The sequence below is a fragment of the Siphateles boraxobius genome, unplaced genomic scaffold, assembly GCF_051911475.1.
Source record: "Siphateles boraxobius isolate OS27281-9 unplaced genomic scaffold, OSU_SipBor_1 130, whole genome shotgun sequence".
Lineage (NCBI taxonomy): Eukaryota > Metazoa > Chordata > Actinopteri > Cypriniformes > Leuciscidae > Siphateles > Siphateles boraxobius.
The window spans coordinates 11693013-11706813 of NW_027508734.1; the positions used below are offsets into that span (position 1 = coordinate 11693013).

Consider the following 13801-nt stretch of genomic DNA (forward strand, 5'->3'; position numbering starts at 1 on the left):
ACACTAATGCATTTAACTTCTAGTCTATTAAAGAACCTGTTGGTTTAATTACTTAAAACGGATACGGTCAACAAAATCTCCATGCTGCTATAACATGGTCTTGAAAACTCAAGTCTGACTTTCATACTTCTGCTAAAGTATAGATCTATATCTACAGGTGCACATGATGGGACTTGTAAAACACAATTAGACACTATATTCCAGAATTATTTGATAGATCTAAAAGTAAAAAACCTATGAAATGACTATTTAAATGGCAGTGGTAGCATGTTTTTTTACTTTGCATAACAAAAACACTCTGTGACACTTCTGTAGTGCTCCTATTTCTTTTCTATTATGAAACATTTAAGCTAAATCAAGGAAAGTAGGGAACACCTGCATTTAAGTGAAAAGTAACAGGTTGGTCTGAAATTTGAAACAGTTTTCTTGCCATACATCACAAATTAAAACTTAAAACATCATTCATTACACGTGAAATCACAAAGCAAAAAATGAAAGTGAAGGTTTTCTTAGACCAGCAACCATTGTTGCTATAATCCATATGCATTCACTATAACTTACTTTCTCCATGACAGAGTGTGGAGAGGACCAGCACCAGACCACAAAACATGGTCCAATATCGCCTCTGTCTGCTAGACCTCATTCCTGTACAAAACAAGGCAAACACTTGTTTTAGAAAATATATATTACAAAATAGGGGAGGCAGCTCAACCCTTCAAAGTAGATGATGCCTGACTCTTGAAGTCTTCTCAGTACAAAATTATGATCAAAGTTGGTTTTTCCAGCTTAGTGCCTCCTTATGGAGGGGGTGAAAACAAAAATACAGATAAACATGAGCTGGAAATAATCAAACAAAACCGATTTCTTCCATCTTCATGGTGTTTTGCTGGGATAAATGACCCTCCAGACACCCCAGCGAGATTCTCCAGCAGACTCAGCCCGTTATGTCCATACCATGAGCCGGATTCAACCGCACTGATTCTTGGGCTCCTTAAACGTTTTTAATATTATTTTTTTCCGCTTCTCCTTGTCGATTTATGTGAAAATAACCAAGAAAAACACGTAACGGCTTGATAATCCGCAATTCCCTGCTCCATGTCGTGGGAAAAATGGGGAAAACACGTTGCAGTTCTCCTCGCAGGCTGGTTTTCGCTGTAGTTAAGTGAAACCCGCTCAGGTCCGCTGGCTAAAACAGTCTGGACGAGTGTGTGTAAGTGTGTGTGATCTTCATCAGCTGCAAGATGCTCTGTACTTCTCATCCAGCGTTTTTAAAAGGCCTAAAATCGGTGAAGAAACTCAGAAAGATGCCAAATAATATTCGTCCAGGCTTTAAAATGGTCTCTCTCAGCCTCCCACCATCTTCAGTCTGAGATTTCAAAGCTTGATTTTTCTCTTCAAGAAGCGGAGTATGGAGGGCACATATGACTTTTGAAGGATCTGATCTGTGTTCATTTAAGAGATGTGAAGGATGTGGAGTAGATCCTGTAGTCTCTCTCCGTTGAATTGACGCTGTAAACAAGGCTCGATCTCTCTCACACACTCATGCACTCAAACGCATAGTAGGCTAACGTTACGTTGGATAAAGGTGTGAGGGAAAACCCGGGCTGGATCACACACACACACGCACACACACGCAAATGGGATTTGGATCTGATTTTGGAGGTTGCCTGGACTGGTGAAAAACACTGCTACTGGCGGTGTCAATACCTTTAGCTGCCTACATAGTCATACAGTAAGTGCTTCATAGGTGCTGCACTCTTGTCAAGTTAAATATTTATTTAGCCTACTCATTTATTACAATTCACAAGACATGTATGCTTTAATAAAAATAAATCTGTATTATAAAATGTTTATTTATTTAAATTAGCCTACATCTAGCCTACACATAAAAAAACATGTAAATACAAAATGTTACTTATTTATATTACAACGATAGCATATTCTCATATAGCCTATTCAAAAGGATTTTCCCCCCTAAAATTGCTGCAATCTCAAACAGTAAACACAGCAAGTTAATTGTCAGGCCTCTTTTGGGAAGATGCAACACATGTAATTTAGTCTCACTGTAATTTTGTCTCACAAAGGACTGTTCTGTTCTGTCGGTATGAAAACACTCATGTAATATGATGTCATAATATGACATCATTGTTTCATCCATAATTATTATAAATTGACACAGCCCGATTTTGCATTTTTCACGTTTTTTTTTTTGCAATACGTGTTGTATGAATACCAAAACATAGTATTATTTTAAAGTTAAAATAATACTATTTATATCACATAAATTAATGGCTGCCACGTTTGGCATGTTGAAATCCATAAACAGTGCATCAAAAATATAATTCTTAAAATATTTCGATTAAAATTTAAGCCAAATGAAAGATTTTAATAAAAGAAATTCAATTTTTATACTTCCAAGATAAATGTTATTGTTTATATAAACTAGTTTACATAGTTTATTGGTCACTATGTCCTTTAAAGAACAATTCCAGCCAAAAATGAACCTAGGGGTTAATAACACATTATAGCGAGTCGACCGTTTTTTTTTTTTTTGCGAAGCATTGAGAACTTCGAACGCCATGCTACGTGACCGGAAATGTGACTATCGACAACCACGTAGCACGCTGTTCGTGGTTCGACTGATCGAGACTGTTATCCAAAGATGGCTCCTGCTTGTATACGCGAAGTGTGCTGTCTTTATAAATTATCTTCTTATAAAACTGTCTGTACACTTACTACAAAGTTTTCAATGCTTCGGTTTGCAGGTAGGGACCCTCATTATGCTTCCGTGTTAGTGTGGGGCTATTTTGAGCCTTGTTAGTGGTATTAACTAGCGATTTTTATTTTTACTTATTCTATGCCCTATATACTAGCATTATAAGCTCATATGTGGTCAAACTAAAACTAAAGCTAAAACTGGGTACATTCGATTATCATGAAAACGCATCCCAGAGAACGGTTGACTCTGTATTCATGTGTTATTTACCCCAGGTTCATTTTTGTCCGGAATTCTCCTTTAAATAGATTTTGATTTGGTTTTCGATCTTTGGTTGGTCGATGTCAGTCTGTCCTCACAATTGGGTCATTGCTCAAATAACAGCCGGTTTGAGTTCCTGAAAGCAATATTAAATCAAAACCAAGAGCAATTGCTTTGGGCTGATCAACAAATTATATACATTTAACAGTGATACATTATGAGTTAAAACATCAAAATGAATAATTCAAGTATCTCACTTGTTTTCTATGAGACACTGCAAAATAGAAGACTCTAAAAACGAATGACACACCATCTACTCGTCTACAAGGAGTTTACAGACCAATGAAAAATGTTTACATAGTGTCATTACATCCTTTAACGAGATTTTGGTTTAATTTTGAGTTTTTGGTTCACGGTTGATCTCAGTCAATTCAGGTCAAAAATCTCTGAATTCACATATTTTAGACATAAGCTATTCTAGAGATTAGAACATATATCTCCCTTCCGATGATGAACATCATACTTTAGCCGTGTGGATGATACGATCCATTTTCAAACAAACGGGAGATAGACAGTGCAACAAGCTCAGGGTTTGTTTGGATGTTGGTGGTCGTTTCTCTAATGAAACAAGAAAAGCTTTTTTGCTGAAGTATAATCTGTGACAGTCTTGATTATCAGCATAATTACAGAGCTCTTTCGGCCCAAAGAGGAGAGCACAAAAGAACTGTGTTAACGCGGCACAAATAACTCAATCCTGGCACACACATTTAAGCTCCTTTCACATTTAGAAAATTATAGAGAGAGAGCACACATACACCCAATAAACAATGGACTGTACATCCACGGCCACCCAAGACTACAACTACTGCAAACCAGCCTTGAACGAGCACAAACTGTACCGACGTGCCCTTCCGATTGAGGTTCGGACGTGCACCCCCCCTCTACCCGCTGAATGTTTTGCCTGTCCTCTTGCATTTGTTAAATCCTCATAAACCGTCCCCATAAAGACGGCATACAGCCCACCTACCTCGAGCGCCTCTTGTTGGTTTAATTCTCTCTCTGCGCTCAAGTGGAAATAAGTGCTTACCACTAGCGGGTCACACATGCTAATGAGCGACTGTTTATTTTTGAGGAGGAACGGAATTCGGGATGAGAACGGAAAAATTATATAAGTGCCTGAATCCAAATATCTCTTTACACTTTTAAACTTAAAGGGTTAGTTCGCAAAAAAAATAAGATTCTTTCATCACCCTCATGTCGTTCCAAATCCGTGAGACTTTCATTCATCTTCGGTACACAAATGAAGATCTTTTTGATGAAATCTGAATTATTTCTGTCTCTCCATTGACAGCTATACAACTGCCACTTTAACTCTTCAAAAAGTTCATAAAGAGATCGTAAAACGTTATCATATGAATTGAACAGTTTTCATTTAGGCTTTTATTCACATTAAACATTTAACAATTAAGCATTGTTCAGCGAACATAAACAGAAGCTCAACTGAACCTGCTTGACGCACGAGAATGAACCTGATTGGTTCTTGCTGAACCTCAAACTTGGTGCGTAACATGAGAATGAACCTCATTGGTTCTTGCTGAAGCTCAAACGTGCTGTGTAACACGAGAATGGACCTGATTGGTTCTTGCTGAGGCTCAAACGTGCTGCTTAACACGAGAATGAACCTTACTGGTTCTTGCTGAAGCTCAAACATGCTGCGTAACACAAGAGAATGAACCTCATTGGTTCTTGCTGAAGCTCAAACGTGTTGTGTAACACGAGAATGAACCTCATTGGTTCTTGCTGTGGCTCAAACGTGCTGGGTAACACAAGAGAATGAACCTCATTGGTTCTTGCTGAAGTTCAAACATTCCGCGTAACACACGAGAATGAACCTCATTGTTTCTTGCTGAACCTCAAACGTGCTGCGTAACATGGGAGAATGAACCTCATTGGTTCTTGCTGAAGCTCAAACGTGCTGCGTAACACGAGAATGAACCTCATTGGTTCTTGCTGAACCTCAAACGTGCTGCGTAACACGAGAATGAACCTCATTGGTTCTTGCTGAAGCTCAAACGTGCTGCGTAACACGAGAATGAACCTCATTGGTTCTTGCTGAACCTCAAACGTGCTGCGTAACATACGAGAATGAACCTCATTGGTTCTTGCTGAAGCTCAAACGTGCTGCGTAACACGAGAATGAACCTCATTGGTTCTTGCTGAACCTCAAACGTGCTGCGTAACACGAGAATGAACCTCATTGGTTCTTGCTGAAGCTCGAACGTGCTGCGTAATACGAGAATAAACCTCATTGGTTCTTGCTGAGGCTCAAACGTGCTGCTTAGCACGAGAATGAACCTTATTGGTTCTTGCTGAAGCTTAAATGTGTTGCGTAACATGAGAATGAACCTCATTGGTTCTTGCTGAAGCTCAAACATGCTGCTTAACACACAAGAATGAACCTCATTGGTTCTTGCTGAAGCTCAAACGTGATGCATTACACAAGAATGAACCTAATTGGTTCTTTCTGAAGCTCAAACGTGCTGCGTAACACGAGAATGAACCTCATTGGTTCTTGCTGAAGCTCAAACGTGCTGCGTGACACGAGAATTAACCTGATTGGTTCTTGCTGAACCTCAAACGTGCTGCGTAACACACGGGAATGAACCTCATTCTTTCTTGCTGAAGCTCAAACGTGCTGCATAACACTAGAATGAACCTGATTGGTTCTTGCTGAACCTCAAACGAGCTGCTTAACACGAGAATGAACCTCATTGGTTCTTGCTGAAGCTCAAACGTGCTGCGTAACACGTGAATGAACCTCATTGGTTCTTGCTTAGGCTCAAACGTGCTGCGTAACACGAGAATGAACCTCATTGGTTCTTGCTGAAGTTCAAACGTGCTGCGTAACACGAGAATAAACCTCATTGGTTCTTGCTGAAGTTCAAACGTGCTGCGTAACACGTGAATGAACCTCATTGGTTCTTGCTGAGGCTCAAACATGCTGCGTAACACGTGAATGAACCTCATTGGTTCTTGCTGAGGCTCAATCGTGCTGCGTAACACGTGAATGAACCTCATTGGTTCTTGCTGAAGCTCAAACGTGTTGCGTAACATGAGATTGAACCTCATTGGTTCTTGGTGAAGTTCAAATGTGCTGCGTAACACACGAGAATGAACATCATTGGTTCTTGCTGAAGCTCAAACGTGGTGCATATCACGAGAATGAACCTCATTGGTTCTTGCTGAAGCTCAAACGTGCTGCGTGACACGAGAATGAACCTAATTGGTTCTTGCTGAAGCTCAAACGTGCTGCGTGACACGAGAATTAACCTGATTGGTTCTTGCTGAACCTCAAAGGTGCTGCGTAACACACGGGAATGAACCTCATTCGTTCTTGCTGAACCTCAAACGTGCTGCATAACACTAGAATGAACCTGATTGGTTCTTGCTGAACCTCAAACGTGCTGCTTAACACGAGAATGAACCTCATTGGTTCTTGCTGAAGCTCAAACGTGCTGCGTAACACGTGAATGAACCTCATTGGTTCTTCCTGAGGCTCAAACATGCTGCGTAACACGTGAATGAACCTCATTGGTTCTTGCTGAGGCTCAAACGTGCTGCGTAAGACGTGAATGAACCTCATTGGTTCTTGCTGAAGCTCAAACGTGTTGCGTAACATGAGAATGAACCTCATTGGTTCTTGCTGAAGCTCAAACGTGGTGCATAACACGAGAATGAACCTCATTGGTTCTTGCTGAAGCTCAAACGTGCTGCGTAACACGAGAATGAACCTCATTGGTTCTTGCTGAAGCTCAAACGTGCTGCGTGACACGAGAATTAACCTGATTGGTTCTTGCTGAACCTCAAAGGTGCTCCGTAATACACGGGAATGAACCTCATTCGTTCTTGCTGGAGCTCAAACGTGCAGCATAACACTAGAATGAACCTGATTGGTTCTTGCTGAACCTCAAACGTGCTGCTTAACACGAAAATGAACCTCATTGGTTCTTGCTGAAGCTCAAACGTGCTGCGTAACACGTGAATGAACCTCATTGGTTCTTGCTTAGGCTCAAACGTGCTGCGTAACACGAGAATGAACCTCATTGGTTCTTGCTGAAGTTCAAACGTGCTGCGTAGCACGAGAATAAACCTCAGTGGTTCTTGCTGAAGTTCAAACGTGCTGCGTAACACGTGAATGAACCTCATTGGTTCTTGCTGAGGCTCAAACGTGCTGCGTAACACGTGAATGAACCTCATTGGTTCCTGCTGAAGTTCAAACGTGATGCGTAACACGTGAATGAACCTCATTGGTTCTTGCTGAAGTTCAAACGTGTTGCGTAACACGAGAATGAACCTCATTGGTTCTTGCTGAAGTTCAAAAGTGCTGCGTAAAACGAGAATGAACCTCATTGGTTCTTGCTGAAGTTCAAACGTGCTGCGTAACACGAGAATAAATCTCATTGGTTCTTGCTGAAGTTCAAACGTGCTGCGTAACACAAGAATGAACCTCATTGGTTCTTGCTGAAGTTCAAATGTGCTGCGTAACACGAGAATGAACCTCATTGTTTTTTGCTGAAGTTCAAATGTGCTGCGTAACACGAGAATGAACCTCATTTGTTCTTGCTGAAGTTCAAACGTGCTGCGTAACACGAGAATAAATCTCATTGGTTCTTGCTGAAGTTCAAACGTGCTGCGTAACACAAGAATGAACCTCATTGGTTCTTGCTGAAGTTCAAATGTGCTGCGTAACACGAGAATGAACCTCATTGTTTTTTGCTGAAGTTCAAATGTGCTGCGTAACACAAGAATGAACCTCATTGGTTCTTGCTGAAGTTCAAATGTGCTGCGTAACACGAGAATGAACCTCATTGGTTTTTGCTGAAGTTCAAATGTGCTGCGTAACACGAGAATGAACCTCATTGGTTCTTGCTGAAGTTCAAACGTGCTGCGTAACACGAGAATTAACCTCATTGGTTCTTGTTGAAGTTCAAACGTGCTGCGTAACACGTGAATGAACCTCATTGGTTGTTGCTGAAGTTCAAACGTGTTGCGTAACACGAGAATGAACCTCATTGGTTTTTGCTGAATTTGAAACGTGCTGCGTAACACGCGAATGAACCTCATTGGTTCTTGCTGAAGTTCAAAAGTGCTGCGTAACACGAGAATGAACCTCATTGGTTCTTGCGGAAGTTCAAACGTGCTGCGTAACACAAGAATGAACCTCATTGGTTTTTGCTGAAGTTGAAACGTGCTGCGTAACACGCGAATGAACCTCATTGGTTCTTGCTAAAGTTCAAAAGTGCTGCGTAACACGAGAATGAACCTCATTGGTTCTTGTTGAAGTTCAAACGTGCTGCGTAACACACGAGAGTAACCTCATTGGTTCTTGCTGAAGTTCAAACGTGCTGCGTAACACACGAGAATGAACCTCATTGGTTCTTGCTGAAGTTCAAAAGTGCTGCGTAACACGAGAATAAACCTCATTGGTTCTTGCTGAAGTTCAAACGTGCTGCGTAACATGAGAATGAACCTCATTGGTTCTTGCTGAAGTTCAAACGTGCTGCGTAACACGAGAATGAACCTCATTGGTTCTTGCTGAAGTTAAAATGTGCTGCGTAACACGAGAATGAACCTCATTGGTTCTTGCTGAAGTTCAAACGTGCTGCGTAACACGAGAATTAACCTCATTGGTTCTTGTTGAAGTTCAAACGTGCTGCGTAACACGTGAATGAACCTCATTGGTTGTTGCTGAAGTTCAAACGTGTTGCGTAACACGAGAATGAACCTCATTGGTTTTTGCTGAATTTGAAACGTGCTGCGTAACACGCGAATGAACCTCATTGGTTCTTGCTGAAGTTCAAAAGTGCTGCGTAACACGAGAATGAACCTCATTGGTTCTTGCGGAAGTTCAAACGTGCTGCGTAACACAAGAATGAACCTCATTGGTTTTTGCTGAAGTTGAAACGTGCTGCGTAACACGCGAATGAACCTCATTGGTTCTTGCTAAAGTTCAAAAGTGCTGCGTAACACGAGAATGAACCTCATTGGTTCTTGTTGAAGTTCAAACGTGCTGCGTAACACACGAGAGTAACCTCATTGGTTCTTGCTGAAGTTCAAACGTGCTGCGTAACACACGAGAATGAACCTCATTGGTTCTTGCTGAAGTTCAAAAGTGCTGCGTAACACGAGAATAAACCTCATTGGTTCTTGCTGAAGTTCAAACGTGCTGCGTAACATGAGAATGAACCTCATTGGTTCTTGCTGAAGTTCAAACGTGCTGCGTAACACGAGAATGAACCTCATTGGTTCTTGCTGAAGTTAAAATGTGCTGCGTAACACGAGAATGAACCTCATTGGTTCTTGCTGAAGTTCAAACATGCTGCGTAACACACAAGAATGAACCTCATTGGATCTTGCTGAAGTTCAAACGTGCTGCGCAATACGAGAATGAACCTCATTGGTTTTTGCTGAAGTTCAAACGTGCTGCGCAATACGAGAATGAACCTCATTGGTTTTTGCTGAAGTTCAAACGTGCTGCGTAATACGAGAATGAACCTCATTGGATCTTGCACGTCAGGCAAACATGTTGCACGTTGAGCTTCCTTATTAACACAACTGATGTGTCGTTGAATAATTTTTATGTGAAAAAAAGCCTAAATTCAATCTGTTCATCATATAAATTGATTGTGTCCTCTCAAATCAGATGGATTAGTCAACGGAGGGACAGAAAGCTCTCAGATTTTATTAAAAAGATCTTCATTTGTGTTACGAAGACGAACACATGTCTTACAGGTTGGGAAAGATATGAGGGTGAGTAATTAATGACAGAATTTAATTTTTTTGGTGAACTATCCCTTTAAGTTTAAAATGAGATATTTGGATTCAGGCACATGTTTAATTTTTCATTATCAATCGTGAAGGGTCAGTTTCATTATGGTTTTTGTAGCACTGTGATAGAATTTATATTCAAGGGATATTGTGTCTATTAATGGGTAAAGCAAGCAACAGTAACATCTTCAGCTAGTCAGTTTGACATCCTTTCTATACAGGTTATATATTTTAAACCTAACTGTTTTATGAGCAGTGGGATAATGAAAAGAACCATATTCATCTGAACAGTCACGGAGAGCCGAAGCACAGCCACAAAACCTTTTTTCTTTATATATTAACGACTTCACGACAGCAGCTTCAATACTCTTCCAGAATGAGGAAGCGAGCAGGTAAAATCATCACAGACTCCACTCACCCTGGACACCACCTGTTTGAACTGTTACCGTCAAGACGGCGACTCAGATCACTAGCCACAAGAACATCTCGGCAAAGGAACAGTTTCTTCCCACAGGCCATCTCCCTCCTGAACAGTTAACACTCCTCCCAAGGCATATGCCTGAAGTGCAATACTCCCACTGTTTAGTGCAGTACCCTACAACTCAGGTGATACTTCTATGTAGATTTATTTATTTATAATATTCAAAACACTATAAATATGTTCATAATCTGTAAATCTGAAAATGTCTATTCTGACTAGACCCAACTGTGATATTTTTATTCTCATATATTTATATTTTTAATTCTTATAATTTGTAGTATTATGTTTCTTGTTGTATTTGTATTTGTACATGTCCACTGGAAGCCTCAGTACCAAAACAAATTCCTTGTGTGTGCAAGCACACTTGGCAATAAAGCTCTTTCTGATTCTGATTCTTCTGTAAAATTCATGCAGTTTTGTTTTTAACCGCTAGAGGTCCAAAAGCTACATAGTGCACCGAGCATTTAAGCAGTAGACGACAGATCTGTACGTGGGCAAACAGAACGTTCAACGTAATCGTGTGTTAGTGCGGACTCTAACAGTATCGTTAAAGTTATGATCAGACCTTTTTATGGCATTTTGCTGTGAATACTCATTCAAAGGGATTTATGGAAAGGTTCAGTCTGTGCTTACGGCTTAGCCCTAGCCTACTAATAATCTTTGAATGATTCCAGGAATCAAGCGAGCATTCGGACCGTGGCTGACTAAAACAAAAATAAGTAATCCCGCCATATCTGAAGTATAGATAACCAGACTGAATGAATGTTGGCTAAAGGACGTTGCTATTTTAGTTATTGAGCAAGTCGTCTCAAAATTGAGTGAGTCATCTATCATTGGCTTGTAATCAAGGGTTCCCTTCATAAAAACACAGTTAAGACAGTACACTGTAGGCTACTTTTAGTAAAATGGACTGTACAATAGTTGGGCCAACCATTATTATGTTGAATGGATGTATTACACTTCAGACTGCATTACACTAATGCAATTTAGGTCTGCAGCAAGGAGTGATTCATAATAGGCCAACTGGCATGATGACAAACCAAAGCACTGAAATAGAGTCCTTTCTAACCCAAAAAAGTTTTATAAAAATCATTCTGGAACTAATTAAATGTTATTTTACGAGTCCAATGTAATAAATTACAATGCATCCAAAATACTTGTGTAGAGACATGACTAAGTTGAAGTCAAGTTGATTTGTTAGTCTGACCAGCAGAGGGCACCAGAAAATCACTGGACCAAAACAACTGAAGTGAGCTGCGCTTCTCAAAAAAACATCGTGAGTTGATCGAAGTGATGTTTTTGGGAAACGCAATCCTGGATGCAAATTTGAGATGACGTCTGACTTAAAGTGATTATGTAACAATATTTAAAATAAATAAGAAACTTGTGGATTATTTTAAACAAATACATTTACAGAGTTTAGTTGGATGTTATTGTAAAGGGTTCGATTACACAAAACGGAAAATTCTGTAATGTTTTACTCACCCTAAAGTTGTTCCAAACCTAAATGAGTTTCTTTCTTCTGTTGAACACAAAATAAGATATTTTGAAGAATGTTTGTAACCAAACAGTTGTGAGGCATCACTGACTTCCATATTTTTTCCCCCATACTATGGAAATCTAGTGGCTAACGTCAACTGTTTGGTTACAAACATTCTTCAAAATATCTTCTTTTATGTCCAACAGAAAAAAGAAACTCATACAGGTTTGGAACAACTTGAGCGTGAGTAAATGACAACAGAATTTTCATTTATCCCTTTAAATTGAATGATCAAGGTCTTTTACCCCCAATTTAAAATAAAAGATGAGACTGCTAATTTTATGACCGCTGGGTATATAATAGTTTAAATAATCTTATTTAAAGTAGACAATTACATAATCCATGTTTTTACATTAACAAAGTTTACATTAACTTAATTTGATTTAAAACATCTAAAAATGTAAATTCTCTGGCCTGGCATTAATTGCTTGTAAAAAAAAGAAGAAAAAAAGGGTGTGTGGGGGGGGATTGGGGGGGATTAAAAGCCCATGGTAGCAATACTATGATCATTATCAAACTTTTTATAAAACAATATATTTTATAGCAATATAAAAATCACATCAGTAGTGTTTAATTTAAAGCATTTCACAACATCTAATGTTAAATTATACATTAGATATTCGTATAAATATAATGTTCTTTTAAATTAATTTAATTTTTCACAGCTTCTGTCCTGGTATTTTGTTATTGTTATTTGTTATTCCTTGTGTCCAAAAACAAAAAAGTGAGGGAGAGAGATATTAATTTAAAAGAATACCGATCATATCTGTGTGGGTTCCTCGTTAAATTCTATTATATGAGACTCAGCCCTCTTTATAATTAATTCTCTATCATAAAATAAGGAAATCATTCCTTTCATTCCTTTCAAAATCATTTCATTGGAATTTCATCCAGGAATTTCATTGCTCTCATTGATTTATAAAATGTCAAAAGAGGTGGTGGTCCCATCATGTTGCAAGTGTTCAGTGCTGTAAGTAAATAATGCGCATGTTAACCATTCTACCTTGACCATCCTATAAACTGTATAGGCGAGAAGCTCGTAAAAAGATACTGTAATGCATTTCTTGTATTCTAGCATGTAAATAATATTGATGGTGTTATGAATTTTCAGTTCAGCAATACGAAAGTTCAATAAATTCATCCAAATGTCACAATTCTGGATAAAATATTATCAGCACATAAGATAGTGATATTAATGAATTCAGCATGAGCAGGAATGTGAAAAGTGTAAGGGGAATTTTCAGACTCTCTGGACAGGAAGTCTGGATTTCAGCTATGACAGTAGAAGGAAAAGCTAGGTCAGAAAGGAAAAAGACAATATAAAGGAAAAATAACAAAACACACCTATGCATTGCCTTTAATACATTGTTAGCTAACTGCATGATTTATGTATATTTCTGTAATGCATAACTCAGACACAGTCACCTCTGATAATAGATCACTGTAAATTGTAATGTAGACACATGCATTTTTTGTAAAGCTGCTTTAAAATGAGATGTATTGTGAAAAGCGCTATACAAATAAATGTGAATTGACTTTAATATTTTGATGCCGAGGGACAGTGCCTTATTTACATTATACCTTACAAATTATATAGAGAAAATGTATAAAACTTTATGAAACCAAACAAACATACAAATAGGTTGCAAATGTAGCCTTATTAAGGGTATTGATGTTGGTTTTTATTCATTTTATAAATAAACCTACCCTTTAAACGTTTGGGGTCAGTACAATTTTTGGTTTTGTTTCTGAAAGAAATCTCTTATGCTCACCAAGGCTGTAAAGTAATATTAAAATAAAAAATAAAAAGTGTTTTCTATTTGAATATTTAAAAATCTAATTTATTCCTGTGATGGCAAAGCTGAATTTCCAAAGTAATAATATACGCACATCCAAAAACGTAAAATCAAATAAAGCACTTCTTTGAAGAATAAACAAAAATCAGCAGACTGCCACAACTGCTTCCAAAGATTAA

The 13801-nt window shown here is 38.7% G+C and overlaps 1 protein-coding gene across 1 annotated transcript in view; it reads right to left on the minus strand.

Annotated features, from left to right (window-relative positions):
- The window catches only part of igf1rb (insulin-like growth factor 1b receptor), a 91755-nt gene extending 90174 nt beyond the window's left edge, over positions 1-1581 (minus strand). Inside the window, exon 1 of the mRNA XM_077227983.1 lies at positions 562-1581. Within this exon, the coding sequence (XP_077084098.1) occupies positions 562-643 (82 nt within the window). The 5' untranslated portion in view covers positions 644-1581. The remainder of the gene's footprint in view (positions 1-561) is intronic.
- Positions 1582-13801: the final 12220 nt, after the last annotated feature.